Source organism: Hesperophylax consimilis, chromosome 30, assembly GCF_061612785.1.
Source record: "Hesperophylax consimilis isolate HC1 chromosome 30, BYU_Hcon_1.0, whole genome shotgun sequence".
NCBI lineage: Eukaryota > Metazoa > Arthropoda > Insecta > Trichoptera > Limnephilidae > Hesperophylax > Hesperophylax consimilis.
In genome coordinates, this window is record NC_142865.1 from 20,555,168 (window position 1) to 20,579,375 (window position 24,208).

The 24,208-nt window shown below is 34.6% G+C and overlaps 2 protein-coding genes across 2 annotated transcripts in view; both read right to left on the reverse strand.

Moving 5' to 3' along the window:
* LOC149409743 (complement factor D-like) overlaps nt 1-22,357 on the reverse strand; it is a 52,236-nt gene extending 29,879 nt beyond the window's left edge. The window contains exons 1-4 of the mRNA XM_089649400.1: nt 22,139-22,357; nt 8,470-8,697; nt 8,232-8,365; nt 6,189-6,304 (exon numbers count right to left, since the gene is read on the reverse strand). Coding sequence (XP_089505526.1) covers nt 6,189-6,304; nt 8,232-8,365; nt 8,470-8,697; nt 22,139-22,205 — 545 coding nt within the window. The 5' untranslated portion in view covers nt 22,206-22,357. The remainder of the gene's footprint in view (nt 1-6,188; nt 6,305-8,231; nt 8,366-8,469; nt 8,698-22,138) is intronic.
* LOC149409744 (uncharacterized) lies at nt 11,145-15,446 on the reverse strand. Its single transcript, XM_089649423.1, has 2 exons — nt 14,457-15,446; nt 11,145-12,285 (listed from the first exon to the last, which is right to left on the reverse strand). Exons 1-2 carry the CDS (start codon nt 15,394-15,396, stop codon nt 12,266-12,268), a joined length of 960 nt encoding a protein of 319 aa, XP_089505549.1. The 5' UTR covers nt 15,397-15,446; the 3' UTR covers nt 11,145-12,265.
* Nucleotides 22,358-24,208: the final 1,851 nt, after the last annotated feature.

Below are 24,208 nucleotides of genomic sequence, written 5' to 3' on the forward strand. Positions count from 1 at the left end.
TAAGTATTCCTAGGGCGTACCCGACTTCTTCCGCTATTTACTACTGTATACCACAATGTTATTGTTAAAAAACTACATTAAGTATTCCTAAGGCGTACCCGACTTCTTCCGCTATTTACTACTGTATACCACAATGTTATTGTTAAAAAACTACATTAAGTATTCCTAGGGCGTACCCGACTTCTTCCGCTATTTACTACTGTATACCACAATGTTATTGTTAAAAAACTACATTAAGTATTCCTAGGGCGTACCCGACTTCTTCCGCTATTTACTACTGTATACCACAATGTTATTGTTAAAAAGCTACATTAAGTATTCCTAGGGCGTACCCGACTTCTTCCGCTATTTACTACTGTATACCACAATGTTATTGTTAAAAAACTACATTAAGTATTCCTAGGGCGTACCCGACTTCTTCCGCTATTTACTACTGTATACCACAATGTTATTGTTAAAAAACTACATTAAGTATTCCTAGGGCGTACCCGACTTCTTCCGCTATTTACTACTGTTTACCACAATGTTATTGTTAAAAAACTACATTAAGTATTCCTAGGGCGTACCCGACTTCTTCCGCTATTTACTACTGTTTACCACAATGTTATTGTTAAAAAACTACATTAAGTATTCCTAGGGCGTACCCGACTTCTTCCGCTATTTACTACTGTATACCACAATGTTATTGTTAAAAAACTACATTAAGTATTCCTAGGGCGTACCCGACTTCTTCCGCTATTTACTACTGTATACCACAATGTTATTGTTAAAAAACTACATTAAGTATTCCTAGGGCGTACCCGACTTCTTCCGCTATTTACTACTGTATACCACAATGTTATTGTTAAAAAACTACATTAAGTATTCCTAGGGCGTACCCGACTTCTTCCGCTATTTACTACTGTATACCACAATGTTATTGTTAAAAAACTACATTAAGTATTCCTAGGGCGTACCCGACTTCTTCCGCTATTTACTACTGTATACCACAATGTTATTGTTAAAAAACTACATTAAGTATTCCTAGGGCGTACCCGACTTCTTCCGCTATTTACTACTGTATACCACAATGTTATTGTTAAAAAACTACATTAAGTATTCCTAAGGCGTACCCGACTTCTTCCGCTATTTACTACTGTATACCACAATGTTATTGTTAAAAAACTACATTAAGTATTCCTAGGGCGTACCCGACTTTTTCCGCTATTTACTACTGTATACCACAATGTTATTGTTAAAAAACTACATTAAGTATTCCTAGGGCGTACCCGACTTCTTCCGCTATTTACCACTGTATACCACAATGTTATTGTTAAAAAACTACATTAAGTATTCCTAGGGCGTACCCGACTTCTTCCGCTATTTACTACTGTATACCACAATGTTATTGTTAAAAAACTACATTAAGTATTCCTAAGGCGTACCCGACTTCTTCCGCTATTTACTACTGTATACCACAATGTTATTGTTAAAAAACTACATTAAGTATTCCTAGGGCGTACCCGACTTCTTCCGCTATTTACTACTGTATACCACAATGTTATTGTTAAAAAACTACATTAAGTATTCCTAAGGCGTACCCGACTTCTTCCGCTATTTACTACTGTATACCACAATGTTATTGTTAAAAAACTACATTAAGTATTCCTAGGGCGTACCCGACTTCTTCCGCTATTTACTACTGTATACCACAATGTTATTGTTAAAAAACTACATTAAGTATTCCTAGGGCGTACCCGACTTCTTCCGCTATTTACTACTGTATACCACAATGTTATTGTTAAAAAACTACATTAAGTATTCCTAGGGCGTACCCGACTTCTTCCGCTATTTACTACTGTATACCACAATGTTATTGTTAAAAAACTACATTAAGTATTCCTAGGGCGTACCCGACTTCTTCCGCTATTTACTACTGTATACCACAATGTTATTGTTAAAAAACTACATTAAGTATTCCTAGGGCGTACCCGACTTCTTCCGCTATTTACTACTGTATACCACAATGTTATTGTTAAAAAACTACATTAAGTATTCCTAGGGCGTACCCGACTTCTTCCGCTATTTACTACTGTATACCACAATGTTATTGTTAAAAAACTACATTAAGTATTCCTAGGGCGTACCCGACTTCTTCCGCTATTTACTACTGTATACCACAATGTTATTGTTAAAAAACTACATTAAGTATTCCTAGGGCGTACCCGACTTCTTCCGCTATTTACTACTGTATACCACAATGTTATTGTTAAAAAACTACATTAAGTATTCCTAGGGCGTACCCGACTTCTTCCGCTATTTACTACTGTATACCACAATGTTATTGTTAAAAAACTACATTAAGTATTCCTAGGGCGTACCCGACTTCTTCCGCTATTTACTACTGTATACCACAATGTTATTGTTAAAAAACTACATTAAGTATTCCTAGGGCGTACCCGACTTCTTCCGCTATTTACTACTGTATACCACAATGTTATTGTTAAAAAACTACATTAAGTATTCCTAGGGCGTACCCGACTTCTTCCGCTATTTACTACTGTATACCACAATGTTATTGTTAAAAAACTACATTAAGTATTCCTAGGGCGTACCCGACTTCTTCCGCTATTTACTACTGTATACCACAATGTTATTGTTAAAAAACTACATTAAGTATTCCTAGGGCGTACCCGACTTCTTCCGCTATTTACTACTGTATACCACAATGTTATTGTTAAAAAACTACATTAAGTATTCCTAGGGCGTACCCGACTTCTTCCGCTATTTACTACTGTATACCACAATGTTATTGTTAAAAAACTACATTAAGTATTCCTAGGGCGTACCCGACTTCTTCCGCTATTTACTACTGTATACCACAATGTTATTGTTAAAAAACTACATTAAGTATTCCTAGGGCGTACCCGACTTCTTCCGCTATTTACTACTGTATACCACAATGTTATTGTTAAAAAACTACATTAAGTATTCCTAAGGCGTACCCGACTTCTTCCGCTATTTACTACTGTATACCACAATGTTATTGTTAAAAAACTACATTAAGTATTCCTAGGGCGTACCCGACTTCTTCCGCTATTTACTACTGTATACCACAATGTTATTGTTAAAAAACTACATTAAGTATTCCTAGGGCGTACCCGACTTCTTCCGCTATTTACTACTGTATACCACAATGTTATTGTTAAAAAACTACATTAAGTATTCCTAGGGCGTACCCGACTTTTTCCGCTATTTACTACTGTATACCACAATGTTATTGTTAAAAAACTACATTAAGTATTCCTAGGGCGTACCCGACTTCTTCCGCTATTTACCACTGTATACCACAATGTTATTGTTAAAAAACTACATTAAGTATTCCTAGGGCGTACCCGACTTCTTCCGCTATTTACTACTGTATACCACAATGTTATTGTTAAAAAACTACATTAAGTATTCCTAAGGCGTACCCGACTTCTTCCGCTATTTACTACTGTATACCACAATGTTATTGTTAAAAAACTACATTAAGTATTCCTAGGGCGTACCCGACTTCTTCCGCTATTTACTACTGTATACCACAATGTTATTGTTAAAAAACTACATTAAGTATTCCTAAGGCGTACCCGACTTCTTCCGCTATTTACTACTGTATACCACAATGTTATTGTTAAAAAACTACATTAAGTATTCCTAGGGCGTACCCGACTTCTTCCGCTATTTACTACTGTATACCACAATGTTATTGTTAAAAAACTACATTAAGTATTCCTAGGGCGTACCCGACTTCTTCCGCTATTTACTACTGTATACCACAATGTTATTGTTAAAAAACTACATTAAGTATTCCTAGGGCGTACCCGACTTCTTCCGCTATTTACTACTGTATACCACAATGTTATTGTTAAAAAACTACATTAAGTATTCCTAGGGCGTACCCGACTTCTTCCGCTATTTACTACTGTATACCACAATGTTATTGTTAAAAAACTACATTAAGTATTCCTAGGGCGTACCCGACTTCTTCCGCTATTTACTACTGTATACCACAATGTTATTGTTAAAAAACTACATTAAGTATTCCTAGGGCGTACCCGACTTCTTCCGCTATTTACTACTGTATACCACAATGTTATTGTTAAAAAACTACATTAAGTATTCCTAGGGCGTACCCGACTTCTTCCGCTATTTACTACTGTATACCACAATGTTATTGTTAAAAAACTACATTAAGTATTCCTAGGGCGTACCCGACTTCTTCCGCTATTTACTACTGTATACCACAATGTTATTGTTAAAAAACTACATTAAGTATTCCTAGGGCGTACCCGACTTCTTCCGCTATTTACTACTGTATACCACAATGTTATTGTTAAAAAACTACATTAAGTATTCCTAGGGCGTACCCGACTTCTTCCGCTATTTACTACTGTATACCACAATAGTATTGTTAAAAAACTACATTAAGTATTCCTAGGGCGTACCCGACTTCTTCCGCTATTTACTACTGTATACCACAATGTTATTGTTAAAAAACTACATTAAGTATTCCTAGGGCGTACCCGACTTCTTCCGCTATTTACTACTGTATACCACAATGTTATTGTTAAAAAACTACATTAAGTATTCCTAGGGCGTACCCGACTTCTTCCGCTATTTACTACTGTATACCACAATGTTATTGTTAAAAAACTACATTAAGTATTCCTAGGGCGTACCCGACTTCTTCTACTATCCAAACCACTTAAAATTTGTGGTTGTATGTATTTTAGTATGAGAAATTTGTATTTTATTTTAGTCTAAAATATATATAAAACACCAAACCTCACATACACATCTTAATATTTGGCGATTTAAATAAGTCTAACATTGATTGGATTCCTGATTAAACAAACAATCATAATCATAGTACCTTTCGGCACAAACGAAAATTCAATTACCTCTGACATTATCGATGTCAGAGGTAATTGAATTTTAATCAGATTACGTCGTGACTTCTTAGCCATTCTAATAAAACCTCCTCCTTTCTAATCACTTCCAAACAACCCAATTTACCAAAAGCACAACAATTACACGCCATAATTTTTTTTTTCGCACGTCCCGCCAGGTCCCGCCGATAAGTTAATTATTCTGGACGATTAATTTGCAAACGGAAACAAAACGAACGGCCAGAGACAATTAATGTAATTTAATATTCCGGCAAAATTATTATTAATATTACTTTACTTAACCTTACCTAACCTTACTTAACCTAACCTAACCTAACCTTACCTATCCGAACCTAGCCTAACCTAACCTGACCTAACCTATCCTAACCTAACCTATCCTCACCTAACCTATCCTAACCTAACCTATACTGTGACCTAACCTAACCAAACCTATAATAATTTTACCTTTATTAAATATTAATTAATGAAAAAAACACGCCTAAATACCTCTATTTTATTTTCAGAGTTCGGCCAAAATATAAATGTGATAAACAGAAATTATTTTGGCTGTCATCCCACACAACGAAAGCGAATTTTGATTTTAGTAATTAAAAGGTTTTATTTAAAAAAATCGTTTTAAGCGTCGTCAGCGATCTCAAATAATTACCGTGTTCTCGAATACGAATCCACTATTTGGTCTCCTAAATATGAGTTTCACAATTATAGGATCGAAACCATACAAAAAATTTTAACCCGTGTAATCGCTTATCGTGAAGGTATAAACTACAATCTGTGACATCCAGACGTAAACTTTCTGTTTTATTGCCTTTGCATATAAAATTATACATGCATCAGTTGATTCACCAAACATTTTAAATTTAACCAAAATTAACATCAACACACCCTCGAGAAAATCAACAAGGACTGATACACATTTTCAATATAAAACTCGAAATAATAAATAAAGAATATTGTACCAAATCAGTGTCTCGTCAGTAGATACAGAGTACAGATGACAATAATAAATTATTTATGGAAAATTTCTATTCTATCCTTAACTCATTTTTGTTATATTTTAATTATTGTTATTACTTTGTATTAAAACACCCCTACGTATGTAAAATTATGGGCACTATGCCTGTTTTATTTACTGAAATAAAATAAAATAAAAAATAAAATACTTTTCACTATACAAACAAAATTTGCTTTGAGTTGGGGCGGAGAGGTTTGAACATATCAAAAAGTCTATATATGAAATTTAATAAAAGATGGACAAACCGCGCGTTATGCAGGCAGAAGGCTCCAGTTAGCACCCACTGGTCGCTGATGAGAGATCCCGTACATCCCTTGGACCATGATAATATCTCGTTCAGCGTTTCCGTGCTGAATCTTGCCTGGAATGAAAGCAATTAAACAATACAATCTCTTCGAGAGCGAAGAGATTAAATTGTTAATTAAAGAGATTTATCTTAAGGCGAAGTTTAATGCGAAATCACTATTTTGATTAATCTTTATAACGAATTGGTGTACATTATGAATTCCAAAAAATATTTTTTAGATAAATTGAAGATTTTCCTATTGTTTCGCTTAGTAGAATATAAATAAAACAAAAAAAATAACTCAATAAAAAATATCTAGGTAAACTACTAAAAAAAATTTTTTTTCAATAGAAACGTATGAAAGGGTAAAGGAAACAACTTAAAAAAAAACAGTATTATGGCTAAGATTACTTGCGACAGTTTCACTTGATTAACTTTTTACTCTCTTAGAAAATTATTTACAAAATAAATAAAAACCAATTTTGTGCTTGAAATCGAACGTTTCTAGACTCCGTTTGTGAAACGATTTAATGCCTATTACCTACAATATAAGGAATACCAAGAATATACACATTTTTGGCTTGTAGCTTCCTCTTAAAGAGATTTTATGCAATCTCTTCGCTCTCGAAGAGATTGTATAAAACCGACTCTTTGTTTTAGTATATACTCGTACCTCATATATTCTACTTCTACTTAACATAGAATGTATAGTAGAAGTAGAATATATGTTTATACACTGCCATAAATGTTTAACATAGATATCATAATTCAACTTGGGGAGAACAGTTTGAGCCAGATTGACACAGTCGGCAAGGCCATAATCAACTCACTCAGTGAGGATACTCCTGGCCACTAGAGGTCCTTCCACAATTCCGGAAAGATATCCCCCTCTTCCTCCTGGCAAGGGCACAAGGACTCGAGAATACTCCCCGGCCGCTGGAGATCCTTCCACAGGCAGATCTCTCTCTTCCAGCGGCCGCCTTCCTCCCGGCATGAATATAAAGACTCGACCAGATTGACACAGTCTGTAAGGAAATAAAGCTGCTGCCACACGCAAAGCTCACATCAAAAGTTAATGTACAGCGCATCATCTTTTCTACCGACACACGACGCTATCAAATATTTCTTCCTATGGTAGGAGAGGGGGTCAGTTGAATTCGAGAGCGGCCGAGGAACATAATTTCATCTGTCAAAGTGACAACTTTACTTACTGACAGCTTGAGCACGTTTTCGAAATGGATGATACTTGTCGCCTATTGCTGGATCTGTTGGACAGCTCATCCACAGATGATGATGCCGCCAACTATATAATTATAAATGCTATTTATAAACTTTTTAGATTTTAAACAATCTGCGCATAAATAGCGCATTTTCACATAACCTCTCCGTCGAATCAGGAAATTCGCAGTTCGCACGCCGATCGACGAAAGCGACATATAATAAATTATTGTAAAATAAACTTTCGTCCAAGCCGTCCAACTTTTATCAAAAAACCGAATGATATTACCATATAAACATACTGAGATTAAAAATATGATTAACTTTGAAAGGGCGAAAATTTGTTTACTTCAAATTCAAATATTGATTATATTTATATTTTAAATATATGTTAAGTATGTTTGCCAAATAAAGTTTTTTTTTATGTTTCTAAATGTACTAGCACACATGAGACGATATGAGCTAACATAATAAATAAGAAATGCATTATTAGGCTGCTTATGTCATGGCTGTCAAAGGGAACACGGAACTTAGTTGGCAGCTCCGTAATTAAAATGACCCCCTCTCCTTTTAACGGCGGAGAGGGGGACGCATAACTTTTCAAATATCGCGTCGGGAGCGGTTACGTAAAATAAATTCGGTTAGCGAAGTTCAGAACCACACTTATAGCGCGTTATCTTTTTACGTGTGTCGGGTCTGTATGGGATTGTATGGCGAGCGCTATTGTGCTTTATATTATCTGTTGATGTGAGCTTTGCGTGTGGCAGCACCATAATAGACTCACCCAGTGAGAATACTCTCCGGCCACTACAGGTCCTTCCACAGGATTGTTACGCGTGCCCGGGCAGATGTTTCCTCTCTTCCAGCGGCCGTCTTCCTCCTGGCAAGGGTACAATGACTCGGCCAGATTGACACAGTCTGCAAGGTTACGATGCATAAACAGATAATAATATCATGCTGTATTTAACTATTAGAAATAGAATAAAATAAAATAACTTATAACAACATAATATAATACTTACAGTCCCACGACTTGTAACCGGTGAGCTGCGCTTTGACTGCCCCCTTGGGCACGGGCGGGCAGGAGTTGTACGAGAGGGGTTCGTCACAGCACACGATGGGCACCGTGCCCACGGTGGCGCATACCTGAGGAGGAATACCCTCGTAGGCCGCTTGCAGGACGCCGGAGCAGTTGGCGATATGCGTGCACACCCCCGACAGCCCGTTCTCCTTCAGAGTGCAGCTGTCGCCTGCAAAACATATAAGCTTTTTTAGCAACCAAGCCGCGAGGACAAAGCAGTTTATTATAGGATGTAGGTATATACGTATACTCTTATATATACGACGAGAATGATTTCATAAATTAAAATTAACCAACCAAATAAAGCAACCTTTATAAAATGGGTAATAATTGTAGAGATGCTTTCTTCAACAAGTTTTCCGCAAGGAAATGATCGTGGACGATTGATGATGACACTTTATGGGACTGAACCATAATATTTTTTTAAATAATAGTTAATTATCAAACATTTTTGAAGAATTTGTGAAAAACGTAAAATTAAAATAGAGTTCCACAAATTAAACATGATAACCATAAATAAATTAACCATATTTTTTTTACATTGAATCTATACAGGAAAATAATTTCTCTCAGGGCCTATGTCGTCTTTTGGTGATGCTGAGCGGAAAGGTCTTCTTAAGGAAAGGAAGAAGAGGAAGTTCAGTGAAAGAAAAAGTTATAAGTAGAAATCTGTGGTCAGTGTGTCCAGGAGTGACGTTTAAATCCATCCCTTTCACAGCGATGCAAGGAGATAAGATCGAAAGTGTCCGGCTCAAGAGGTCAAAGGGTCTCCCTCATCCAGCCTCTCCTGATCTGGCCTCGCAGACGCACTCGCCACCAAAACATGGACATATCTCACTCCGATGAGCCCGGCCACCCATGCTAAGTTATCAAACGTGAACCACTTTGGGCGACCTATATATAGCAGAAAAACCAATCCTAATGCATATTGTACATAGTAAAAACTTAACGTTTGTATAGCGCCGTGTTGTGTTGTTTCACTTCAAGTGCGCTAATAATACACTCGTGTGTGTGTTCTAATAATTGTTATTGTCGCTTCCTTTAATTTGTGAAGATTGTTTTATTAAAATATGAATCTTTTATAAGTTTTGTTCTGGTTAATTTAAATACTAGCCCCATTACTAATAAACGTGTTTTACATTTTAAACAATTGAATGGGGAGTGATGATTCTCGAAATTTCTAAATAGTATATAATAAATCTGTTTGTGCGCTTAGTTCTTCTAAGCTACGTAACTGATATGATAGGGTTTTCAATTTCATTTAGAGAATTTTTTCAGGAGGGTTTATATGTATAAATCATGCAAATTATATTTATAGAAAGTAGAGATAATCAATGTTTTGTAGTAAGTCGTAAAAAAAATATTTTCGGGCGCTTACTTGGTATCGCAGGCTAAACCTTATGAGGTACATAAACATAATGCACTACGGAATTTTATATCTTATAAAGGCCTACAGGAAAGTTAGCGATGTTATATGTCTATCTCCTAAAGATTCTCCACAGTAATCATTTTTATCTTTTATATATATAATTGGCTATTTGCGAAACTTTTTGATTAATAAATATAATATTGATCCTTATCCAATTTAACATGTGAATTACGTCATGAATTTAATGTAGATCAATTAAATAATATCTTAGAAGATATCATAGATTTAAAATTACCAGCAACAAGCTTCTTTACCGATATAGTTTCAATCCTTACTAAATTACTTATGTAAATGACGTTTTATGGGGGTTTATTTAACTGTAATGTCGTTAGTACTCCGCGGAATACTACACCAGCTGCATTTTTAAAGTTATGTGCTCAAGCAAAAATGCTCTTTCGCAAAAAACACAGGCATATGGCAAAGCCATATTATACGTGGAATCAGACTGCCAAAACCTAGAAACAACAAAGAAAGAAGAAACAATGAAGAAAGCAGGTATTCCAGTTTACGGCTTTCGTGGAGTTAAAAAAAACAGATGCTCTTGGGAGGGTGTATGAGATTCATCCCAACAACAGCGAATGTTTTACTTGAGTATGTTACTTAATGTTGTAAAGGTTTATCTTTTGCACACATCAAACTTTATAACTAGTTACTTGTAATACCTATCAATCAGCATGTAAAGTAATGGGTCTCTTGAAAGATTTCTCTAATCGGGACAGCACATTATCATCAGAAGCTTCTATTGGCAGTTCAGCTAGGTCATTGAGGTATTTATTTGATACTATCGAAGTGTTTTGTCGAGTGACTAACTCTGTAATTCTATGCAATAAATTTGGAGAAAATATGGCTGAAGACATTTTGATTCAATTCAAAAATATGATCAAAAAATACTTGACAAAGTGTTATTTGAATTAAACATAGGAGTATAATTACTTTCGGGTATACCTATTACGGATTTTGGACTTCCGATGCCAACTAATATAACAAACTCGGATTATACCAGTGCCCGATACACAAGAGAAACGCCTTTTGATCAATAAAAACTGTTACAAGTTGTCGCTCAAGATGAACATCGACCAAAGTATACGATGCGTTATTATCGATTGATAGGAACAAAAGAAAAATATTTTCCCTTAACGATTCTCCATGAGGTGTGATAAAAATTGGGGGTGATCCTTTTTGAATAAAAACTGGTTTTCTTGACACAACTTTACATTTATTTCAAACTATTGAAACAGGTATAATATTTATAAAGAACTGTGCGAATAACACTGCTACGATCGCTCTGACTTATGAGCTTGTTTATTATCGAGTTATTGTTGAGAAAGGGACGAAAAAACACATAATGCGAGCCTTTTTAAAGACTTCAAAAACCACCACATGTAAATAAACCACTTGTCATCGTGATGTCTAGCAGTAAAAATGAAACCTGCTATACCGACCAAATTGACAATATTTTCTAAGCAAGGACTCACACCATTTTGGTTAAACGTAGTAACTTCAAATTTCTAGACTACAGATGTCGGTAGCCTGCAAAATTGAACATATTGCCAGGGGGCGGGATTCAAAAATTGCACTAAATTTTTGAATGATAATCTATTTAAAAATAAACTATAAAACAAACAGAATAAACTAAAAATTCTTAATCTAAATATACCACAAAAATACTAACAAAATAATTCAAAATAGCAGAAATTAACAAAATAAAACCCCCTTTTTTTTATGCCCTACTGGTAAACTTATAAATTTAACTGTATAAATGCTGTTGAATTACTCTATTAATTAACTAAAAATAACTAGAAAATTATTAATCCTATTAAATAACCAAAAAAAAATTCAAAAATGACTAAATTACACACGTCTGCATACTAATTTTTACATATTTAAATAGTTCAATAACACAAATAATATAGTTCACACTGAACACAACACAATTATTGTTCCTTTTTTTTTTCTTCTTTCTTCTCAGGTCTTCTGCTTGATCCATCCAAGGTGGAGTCGAGAAGATAAGCATCATAGTGTAATGTACATAATCAATCCTTGGTAAGGTCCGGGACGTCAATTACAGGTTTAGTGTCTGAATCCAGGGGCATCAGACATATCTTTGTGATGGGCCTCACAAAGACTCCTTGAGGTGTTTTTAGGGTAACAACTCGTATTACTCCATCCGCTCCAGGGTGTGTATGCAGAATTCGGGCCATTTTCCATAAAGGTGGAGGTAAATGATCTTCCTTTAAAATCACCAGATCGTCTTTTTGCAGTGCCCGTTGAGTGCTGGTCTGCCATTTAGTCCTCTTTTGTAGTTCCATCAGGTAATCTTGCTTCCATCTAGACCAAAAAGATTAGATTAGCGAACTGATCCTCTGATATTGAGTTAGTCTGTTGTCCGGTATCGCCCGGACGTCTCTCTCAGGAATGATACAGGATTCAGTGCCTATAAGGAAATGGTTTGGGGTAAGAGGTTGGTAATCATGGATGTCGTCGGATAAGGAAGTTAATGGACGGGAGTTCAAACAGGCCTCAATCTGACAAATTAAGGTATACAAGAGTTCAAATGTTAATGAAGAATTGCTAGTGATTCTATACAAATGGAACTTTGCTGATTTTACTGCTGCTTCCCACAAACCTCCCTGATTAGGGGCTCGAGGGGTTATGAACTTCCACTCAATACCTCTGTTCACTAAATAATTTTGAATATTGTCGTTGTTTTCCCTCAAGCTGGTGTACAGCTCTTTGAGCCTGCTGCTAGCTCCTTTAAAATTACTAGCATTGTCGGAAAAGATCTTTTCAGGTTGTCCCCTGCGGGATATAAACCTTTTTAAACTGTTCAAAAAAGCATTGCTAGATAAATCCGAAACTAATTCCAAGTGAACAGCCTTGGTTGAGAAGCAAATAAAGATACATAAATACGATTTTACGAGGGAAGCCTTCCTCAGCGTCCCACTTTTAATTAGAATTGGTCCGGCGTAATCTATTCCGGTGATAGCGAAAGGACGACTCGGCGTAATTCTTTCGGGTGGCAAATTTCCCATGATTTGATGACCGGTTCGGGGACGACATCTAAAACATACAATACATTTATGTAATATCTTTTTAATAGTATTTTTACCAAAGATGGGCCAAAATTTTAATCGTATTTCAGCTAACAAAGCTTGAGGTCCTGCGTGTAGGTTTACATAATGGTAGTGACGTATTATCAATTCAGTTAGCTTATGTTTAGCCGGCAAGATAATTGGGTGTTTTTGTTGGTAAGATAAATGTGTAGCCAAATTCAACCTACCGCCTACATATATTAGACCATCATGTAAGAAGGGATTAAGAGATTTTAAATTACTTTTCTTGTTGACGATGCCATGGTTTTTTTATTCTTTCAATTCCCTTTGAAAGGCGTGTATTTGAGCTGATCTCAATAGACATTTCAAGCCTGATTCCAATTCAGCCACACTTAAATTGTCTGAAATTTTACCCTTAACACTTCTGCAGTTATTGACAAATCGCAATACATACGCAGTAACTCTTTTCAATTTAATAAATGATGAGAATTTTTCAAATATCTCCCATTCTTGAATATCTGTGGATAATAGAATATTTTTGCCTTTGAGTTCCGGAGGGTTTGAACACGAAATATTTGATATAGGCCAAGCGTTGACTCCCTCGGTCAACCAACTTGGTCCATTCCACCATATTGCAGAATTTATCAATTTATCTGTAGTGGTTCCTCTTGAAAGTATATCTGCTGCATTGTCGGCTGATGATACATGTCTCCATAGATCTGGATCACTAAATTCTTGTATTTCAGCTACTCGGTTTTCCAACGAAAGTAGCCCATCTCGTAGGTTGACCTTTCAGCCAGCACAACGTTATCATGGAGTCACACCAATAATGTGTGTCGATCTCCACTATATTTAGCGCTTGTTTTACATTTTTAATTAATTTCGCCAGTAGCACAGCACTACAAAGCTCCAACTTGGGCAGGGAAATACACTTCAATGGCGCCACTCTTGATTTGGACGTTATTAAATGTGAATGCCGCTTACCGACATGGTCCACTGACACCATGTAAACGCAGGCTCCGTAAGCTTTCTCAGATGAGTCGCAAAAACCGTGTAGTTGTAGATATGTAGATTGCCTGCAAATAATTTTTCTTGGTATTTTCAACACATTTAGTTGAATTAATTCTTGAAGGTAGGACCTCCAGGGTGCTAATATTTCATTAGTCAATGGATCATCCCACGCTGCTTTAGACTGCCATAACTTCTGCATTATCAATTTGGCTACAACTATAATCGGTCCTAGAAGACCTAATGGATCGAAGGTTGATGCGATGCAAGATAATATCTGTCTTTTACTCTCGGTTCGACTTGATGGTTTCATTATTACATAAGAAAAATAATCAGATTCGTTATTCCATATTAATCCTAATATTTTCTCAGTCTTTATATAGAAGTCATTTTCTATGACCTGACTAGCTCTAGGAAAATTTATATTGTTATCCATACCAATTTGCCGTAGACTTCTAGTGGCTAAGAAAGAGGAAGGCCCCAGACCATATGTGACTGTCTTCAGACGGTAATGCTTGAGCACCTCCTGCGGCGACTCGCGCCACACTATCTTCTGCAGGTCACGGTCCGCTTCACACACGTTAATCTGGCGGTACATCTTCTCGATGTCAGCCGTCAGTACTACTTGATGTTTCCTGAAATGCAATAGTTGGGTGTATAAGTCCTTTTGTATAACAGGTCCTGTCATCAAGGCGTCATTGAGAGAAATTCCATTTGAAGTTTTGGCGGAGCCGTCAAAAACGACCCTCACTTTAGTAGTAGTGCTTGATTCTTTTATTACAGCGTGATGAGGTAAAAAATAGGATTCACGATCCCCCTTTGACTGGTCACACACCTCCATATGACCTAATTCCTCATATTCACGCATGAATTGTATATATTGTGTCTTCAATTCGGGATTTGACACAAATTTTCTTTCTAAATTTTTAAATCTTTTTTCAGCAGTGAGCAATGAACTTCCCAGCTGATCAATGCATGCTCGACGCGGTAAACTTACTACGTATCTACCGTCGTCTTGTCTAGTATGAGTACTAGCAAAACTGGCTTCACAAGCCTTTTCTTCATGATTTAGAATCTTAGTGGGATTAATCTCCTCCAATTTCCAAAATTTTTCTATTTGATGACTTATTTTATTTATAGATAAATTACAACAATCTGATACAGGCCTTTGCTTTGGGTACATGTGGATTGGCCCTGATATGATCCATCCCAGTTGCGTACGTTGAAGTGTTGGTCCCGATTCGAGTTTCAATCTATCGTTGGTTAGGATTTCCCAAAAGCTCTCCGCGCCCAACAGGATGTCGATGGGTGCAGCTATATTGAAGTTCGGGTCAGCTAGCTCCAATCCTCGTGGTAACTTGAAGTCTTTTTTCGCCATTGTCACTTGTGGTAAATTTGTTGTAATCTCCTGTAAAATCAGACATGATATTTCACTTTTATAATCAGTATGAAGCGAATTCATCTCCACTGAAATTCTCTTTTTTATGTGAGTGATGTTATTATGGATCCCAGAAACGGGTTTGTTTATCAATTCACATGGTAAATTTAATTTATTAGCAAATTCTGCTCTCATAAAATTTGACTGGGCCCCTGAATCAATCAGAATGCGGGCTTTAAAAATTTTATTGTTACTACCCACAACTCCTATGTTGGCAGTTGACAATAATATTATTTTTTCTGCTTTATCCGATGCAAAAAAATTCGATACTGAAACCTCGTTATCAGCATCCATATTGGAGGCCTCCCGCAGAGGTACCTCATTGTGTAGCAAGGTGTTGTGATTATCTTTGCCACAACGCCTGCAAGAAAAGGTTGCCTTGCAACTCTGTGCCTGGTGACCCACCTTTAAACATTTAAAACAAGCTTGGATTGATTTCGTAGCATCAATCCTCTCATGTAATTTTAATTTCAGAAATTTTTTACAATAATAAATATGGTGACCTTTCTCGTTACAATAAATGCAGTTGTTAGCCTTTACCGCTAAAAATACTGATGAATCTTTTTTGCAATTATTGTTGCCTAGTTGTGTTTTATGTAAGCTAGAAAACTTTTTCTCAGAAGCGTTCATCAGTTCCAATACTTGGGCTCTAGCAGATAAACATTTTAAGAATTCCTTTAACGTAGGTAATTCGTCTTGTAAGGTATATTGTTCCCAATTTTTTCGGGTAGCTGCGTCTAATTTATTTGATATTATATAAATAACCAATGGATCCCATTGATCTACCTTGACCCCGATATTTTGTAATGCCTTTAAACTAACGTTTGTTTCATCAATTAGATACCTCAATGCTACAGGCTCTTCTTGTTTCATGTCTTTTAATGAAAATAGAGCTTGGATGTGTTTATGAACGGTAGTTCTTAAATTTGCATAGCGTTCATTTAATAATTCCCAAGCGGAAATGTAATTTAATTCAGAAATTTCTAGATTAGCAATTATCTTTAATGCGTTTCCCTTTAAAGTTGATTGCAAATAAAAGAATTTTTGTACGTTGCTTAAATTACTATTGTTATGGACTAAAGTCTTGAAGGTTTCGACGAAATTAACCCAATTTTTCTGATCGCCATGAAATTCCCGTAATTGGAGGTTGGGTAGTTTAATTTCCACCTTACTTTGATCGACGGATTCGATCGCACCTTTGGTCGTTGCCAAAACTGAGAAATATTGGTTTTCGAAAGCTTCTCGTTGACTATAATTTTCAATTTCGTCTGAATCCGGTAACATTTCAATTTTCTGTTGAACTGCTTCGAATTCATCTAACAATGATTTCACCCGCTCATATCTTAATTTAATTTCATTTACCGACAATGCATTTAAGGAATCCGCGAATCGGGTTAGTTTTCCTTTGATTACGCCGCGTTTGTTTATTAATGACTTCATATTTTCCATTTTTAATTATATTTTGTTAATATCGGTTGACAATTATTTTATTTTAGCAAACACCCGTTTGAAAGAATACCACGACAACCTTGACAATACTATTTGAGAATACTATTCAATAATATTATATTCTTATTTTCAAGTGGGTAGTGATTTTATTTATAATATTGACTCTATTTAAGATTAATCTCGTTTAAATTACATGAGACCTGAATAAACATAAAATGGATGATAGGAAGGAAAGCACTGAATACTTATCTCAGATTTGCGATGTGGTCCACTTTCCTTAATGATTTCCAGTTTCAATCAATTTTGTATCCTTTTGGCTGCTGGTTCTTTGTTTTTTTTACATACAATCTCCTGATCGTAATCCGGTTGAAGGATCAAATGTTAAAAATTGGGGGTGATCCTTTTTGAATAAAAACTGGTTTTCTTGACACAACTTTACATTTATTTCAAACTATTGAAACAGGTATAATATTTATAAAGAACTGTGCGAATAACACTGCTACGATCGCTCTGACTTATGAGCTTGTTTATTATCGAGTTATTGTTGAGAAAGGGACGAAAAAACACATAATGCGAGCCTTTTTAAAGACTTCAAAAACCACCACATGTAAATAAACCACTTGTCATCGTGATGTCTAGCAGTAAAAATGAAACCTGCTATACCGACCAAATTGACAATATTTTCTAAGCAAGGACTCACACCATTTTGGTTAAACGTAGTAACTTCAAATTTCTAGACTACAGATGTCGGTAGCCTGCAAAATTGAACAAGGTGCGACATTTTTTTTTTTTAATTTTTGCACCGAGGCAAGAATACTACTCTGTAGACACTGCTCGATATTGAAAATATGCTGCAGATTAAGATTTGAGCGTTTTGTGTTTTTCACATAGACAACTACATGTAGCCCTTTTGCACGTAACTTCTAATCAAAGTCTGTTTGTGTTGTCTAATGAAAAAAACAACTGTAAATATTGCACATAAAGACATTATGTAGTTACTGGCAGTATATTCTGATTCATGATAAAACTTTTATATTTTACAGCTAATATTATATAATAAAGTCGCTAAATCGGTAAGTTGTGTAAAAAAGAGTGTATTATTGAAAGATTAAAATAAAACACATTACGAAAAAGAAAATTATTTTTTCAAGTAATTGCTAAACGTACTTTTTGAAACACTAAACTGTCAATGTCGAAGCGCCAAAAAGGGATCGGATAGTTCATGTGTATAAATCACTCGGGCACTGATGCCGCATTACACTATTGGTTTGCATGCTTCTAATATAATTTTTTTTTCATTTTCTAGATTCTTATTTTCCACTAGGTGGTGAATCATTTAAATTTACTGAATTTAAAGTTAATGTTCTTTATACAAATAGAACGGCGTCACATGGGCCTCACAGTTTTTTTTTTTAGTTTTTTTCAACAAAACACCTTCGTAACCTTCACTGGCTCAAGTGCCCCTAAAGAACCCAGTACAAACTGTGCTGGATGGTGTTTAAATCCATCAATGAAATGGCCCCACCCTACATCTCTGAACTATGCGTCCTGGAAAACACTGCTCTGAGGCAGTCAACGCTTAGATCAGCAACATCATCAGCTGTAGGCAGACTGACGGAACCTAAGCGCAAGACAAATACTAAGTTTGGTGATCGCGCTTTCGGAGTATCTGGGCCGAAGGCTTGGAATAAACTCCCTCCGGAACTAAGATCCATAACAAGTCCAACAGAATTCAGGTCTTAACTAAAAACTTTTTAAGCTGTCATACCCTTAAATTAAATATACCATTCCCGAGAGAAAGTCCAGTTATATTCAATTTTCCAATTATGTCCTAAATCCTGTATCTAAATTTCGCTAATAAACAATTAGATAATTTTAATTAAGTGTTAATCTCATGTGACCTACCAGGTAACTATTGTACTGTATATTATCTCCAAGGCAGATAGAAATATTACACCTTTAAATTTATACGATGAGAATGCCAACATTTTTATAAATCCCAACCAGGAATTATTAGATTCCTGGTCAAATAAAATTTTACACGCAAAACACTTCAATTATCTCAACCAAACGTATGTTGACAAATTTTCGTCAAACAAATGGTTGAGTATTGGAAAGTTGAGCGCAGAAATATAATAAGAGAAGGATTTATGCTTGCCATTCAGGATAGAGTCATTAATACTAAAATTATAGAAAGCATATAATCAAAGATACAAATCAAATTGATGATTTGTGTAGAAAATGTTTGGCTTTTCCGGAAACTATAGAACATATTATATCGGGATGTTCTATATTAGCACCGCCCGAGTATACATTTAGGCACAATCAAGTTTTAAAAATAATTCACCAAAATTTGGTAACTAAACATAACTTGATTGACTGCCGTAATATAGTACCATATTATGAATACGAACCAAATTCATTTTTAGAAAACGAATTTTATAAAATATATTATGATAAAACTATACTAACAGACCGAGCGATTAGTCATAATAGACCCGATATAGTTTTACATGACAAAAATAAAAAAATAACTTATATCATTGATGTCGCTATTCCAAATTCCCGTAATATTCAAAAATCTGTTAATGAAAAAATAAGAAAATACACAGATTTAGGAAATGAAATAAAAAGAATTTGGCATTCTCAGACTATAAAAATATTACCATTCGTTATTTCGGCTACTGGCATTATACCTAGCTCTCTAATTAAAAATTTAGGCGTATTAGATCTATCAAAAAAATTATATTGATAAAGATGCAAAAGTCGTCATTTTGAATACATGTAGGATAACAAAAGATTTTTTAAATATTTATATTGAGGGATCAGTAGGATTTATAGGCCCTGTTAGGAGTTCTACCGAGCCGAACCCTCTGATATGAATATATCTGGAGTCGGTGAATTATTTTCCCATTTGATCTCTGGTGAGTTGACGTGTTGTTCTTGTATTGTTTTGCATTTATTTTGCTTATATAATGCACTTACATAATGTTGATTGACTAGATGATCATTTGTGGAAAAGTGAGTGGAAGGGTTAAGTTTTTCCTTTGGGGAAGATTTAACCCGGACAACAAAATCGGAAGTTTAAAAAAAATAATAATTAGATGACTTGTGAATTAATTCATTAATAATAATTAATTATTATTAAATAATTAGCACCGTTTTTGTGCAAAATCACCTCAAGGGCGCTGTACAAATTTATAGTATTTAATAAAAGATTGCATTCACACGGAGATCGTGCAACAATATAAAATGTATGTAAATAAAAAATAAATTAAAATTGGAAATATATCAGTCAGGTTGTAAAGGTCATCTTTTATGCTGTTTTTAATTTGCGTCCATCGCAATACGTGACGGAAACATGGGGATTTACGGTCAAAATTATTCTGTTATTTTTTTAAAATAATTTAATCAATAATATTTTGTAATTACTATATCCCAGACAGAGGTCATAATAATCGAATCAATAAACGGTCGTAAACAAAATGAATACGTGAGTATGGAATGTATTGTGAGCATCTCCAGTCCTTATTTCTTCAATATTCCTCTCTACTTACCTCTCCACTTTTCCTACTAATAACTTTTAAGACACAATAAAACTCCTATTTTTGACCAATTTACTTGTATATTCATATGTATATTCTGTTCTTGTATTAAATCAAATACTCTTTATTTCGTACAAATAAATATAAAATAAAATAAAAACTTCCTCCTATTCTTTATGTTGGCAGTGATCACCGAAAATTAATTATTTTATTTTATTAACTTCAATCAATCACATGGCACTTCAATCAATCACATATCATTTCTTACCGATAAGTACCTACCGACAAAATTCATGAAGATTAGCTAACCTAAGGTTATTTAAAAAAAATGTAAATTCACAACTGGACTGCAGCTAACTCCTAAGTCTAGTTAGTTTAAGTGTACCTGTTTAAACCACTAGGCGTAAGGATCATTTTCAACGTCATTGTTTACACCGTTGCCCTTGAGGTGATTTTCTCACGAAAACGGCGCTATATCAATAATTCAATCAATATTATTATCTAAACTCTATATATATATTATATTATTACAAATAAATTATGCAGCAAACTGTCAACTTCCTCGCCTACATAGTTTGGCAAAAGAATATTTTTTATTTTTATTTTTGTGATATACATATATATATATATATATTTCACTAGTAATAAGATAAAATATTATGATATGATTAATATTTATTATTTTTCAATGTTCTCCCATAATAAGCAATTGCTTGTGTGTATGGGATGAGGTATTATTTGTTTAGTTTCTTAGATTTTTATTTTATTTTTTAAATTTTTGTTTTTGTTTTTCTTTTATTTATTTACGTTTTTTTATTTAGTTTAGGTTTTCAGTATATTTTTTTAATTGTGTTTTGAATTCTTTGAAACTATCATTTAGTGATCTCTTATATTTTCTGGCAATTTATTGAAGAAATTTGTTCCTAAGTATTTGTAGTTTTGCTGACAAATATAAAATGATATATAAAATATAAAATGATATCGACCTTTTTAAAAAAACAAACAACGAAGTAAACATATTTTTCATGTTTTTACATTGATTTTAATTATTATATATATTTTTTTAGAAAATTTTAGATTATTTTTAATACCCAAATATAGTTTTTCAATTTTATGCAATGATAATTGAAAACTAATTATTTATTACAAACCTCAATTAAATTTTTTATCTTTTTATGTTTCCAATGTAAAAGTCCCGGGCGTATAAAAGAGTGAATAAATAAATGAAATACAATTTTTAGTTTTTGGTCGCTGTGACAGAAGAGGTTAATCTGTTAATGATAAAGCATTGCACATTTATTGCATTATTGCAAAGAGGCTCAAAGCACTCGTGTGAGAAAAGAGATATTGGTTGGAAAACATCTTGTTTATCAGACTTAATCACTAAACCCTCTTGCACATTTAAATTCTGAATGTGTCATTCACCTTTTAACCAAAAATATTTTAACAACACGCTTTACCAAATAATTTTGGATCTAAATTATTTGAAAATTTTGCAATCTTTGTTGTTGTTTACAACTAAGAGGGTGAACATTTTTGATTGTCCCGGGATATCTAGAAAAATAACTTCAATACTATTGATTCTGTGCAAACAAAATTTCTAGTAAGCAAAAGCAATTAAAGGAGATATAAATACCGTGATTTTTCAAGGGCAACAAACAACGAGTGTTTGTTTTATTTCATATTACCTTCTTGGTTCTGTCCCGCTACTAAAGCACAGAGCACAAATAGTACAAACACGACACGTTGCGACATTTCGCCTTTCTGTAAAACACCTCTCGGCAATAACGACAAACTAAACACACAACACCGTCACCAGTCAACAGTCATCGGTCACAAGCAGTCCAAAGAACACACAAATGTAATGGCAAAGGTAATACCGTTGGAAGAGTCGAGGAGATACTAAATATCCTACTCACACAATACTTCTACCAGACTATCATCAGAATTCGGATGGCGGGTTCTAAAACTTTTTATTTTCTGTATGAAAACGTTTTAACATTTTATTTAAAAAAATGATTACCTAAACAACTAATTTCTAAGCACGGACACATTAAAACAGTGTAAAAAATTGTATTTCGTTTGTTCCTTAAAAAAATACCCAAAATAAGATTAATAACATAATATTATTATTTCTGATCAAATCTGTTACGGGCTGAAATGTGATAATATTTCACGCTTTTGTTTTATTCGATTACGCATCGTTATATTACATAATTAATATCTACACAAAATTTCAACTACCATAATACGGGCATTTATTATGGCAGTCGAAAACCACCTAAAATAAATTTTTACACCAAAATCATGTCATGAATAGAGATAGTGAACAAATAAAAATACAAAAAAGAAGAAAGCGCTAACTTTCCAAAATATATATATATATATATAATATATTAAAAATGTTAGTTGTTTGAGAACCGTTGGATTGCGGCTACCGGCGGAACCCGTTCTGTAGGTGATGCGTCAGGCGGAGCGAGTGAACAACAAACCCGCTGCCTGTGCTTGGTATTTCCGAAGAATTCATTGGAATTGGGTTTCCCAATGAACGCATCACTTTTTTTGTAGCTGTTTTTTTAATGTTTTTTGTTTTATTGTGTTTATCTTATTTTGGTTTTTTGTTACATAAATGTAAATGTTTTAAAAAACACGACCTTAAGTTAAGAATGTAATAAATAATAATAATAATTTAATAATTATTATGTTTAATCCAGGATGTGGGGAGGTTAGTGCAATCCCACACGTCCCATCTATATGGTACAATCAATGTGTATATATATAGATTGGTATAAAATGCGATTTTCAAATACAAGTATGTCTGCAAATTAATAAAAATAAACAGTAATTATGAGAATAAAACAATTTTTTAAAAGACATACAAGAGATCTAAAAATAAAGGACAATTACTTGAAAAAATTTCCTCTGTATAAGAACATACAATAAAAGATAGAAATAAAATTAGCAATTAAGGACAACTATATAGGGCGTGGTCTTGAGTGAATTTGGGACTATAGCTAAGCTAGCTAGCTGCGCTCACTAAGGAGTGGCACTTGGTGCTGGTAGGCTGCGGTCACCACCGTGTTGGCGGAGGCCATTAGCCGCATCCTGGCTTCAGTGACCTGTGCTCCGGAGTCTCATCAGGCCGGCAAATCCATTTAGTCCTAATTCCATCAACATTGTCGATGCGTATGTCTGTATCCATATATGATTCTAGATGCAGTCATTACATTGGATTCGGAGTAGTTCCATCGAGCAACTTTGGGAGTGACGCCATGTCTCACACGTATACAGGAAGGTACAGAATGCGTTGAACAGTTTTTTTTTCAACAGCATTGCTACATTTGCGAAATCTGCGGGAAATCACACTAGACACTATGCTGAGGCTTCTCCTTTGTCGTTCGATATCGCTATCGTCCGATAGGTCTTGATTAATTATGTGCCCCAAGTATTTTACGTTCGAACATGTATTTATTCTTGCCTCGTTTATGTATACAGGGAGGCGTGATTTAAAATTGTATTCTCGCGTAGTTCATAAATAAATTTTTCAATTTTTTTTAGATTTTAATAAAACATTACTGACTTGAATAGGTTTCGCCGTTGTGAAAATTCCACGAGTTGATTTCTTGTCTCGTGTCGGTGTGATTGTAATTTATTTTCTTTTATGTGAATCACCGCACAAGGGTGCCAACCACCTGGAGCCAGTGTGACTATAGCATCCCCAATCGGGGTATGTTTTGAGAGAGGACGGAGTGGGGAGG

Excerpts from the sequence above, each read along its gene's own strand:
- LOC149409744 (XM_089649423.1), bottom strand. The coding sequence starts at position 15,396 with ATGGCGAAAAAAGACTTCAAGTTACCACGAGGATTGGAGCTAGCTGAC. Across the intron at positions 12,286-14,456 it reads TAGAAGTCTACGGCAAATTG|ATGGAAGCAAGATTACCTGA; the intron begins GTATGGATAACA and ends TTTTTGGTCTAG.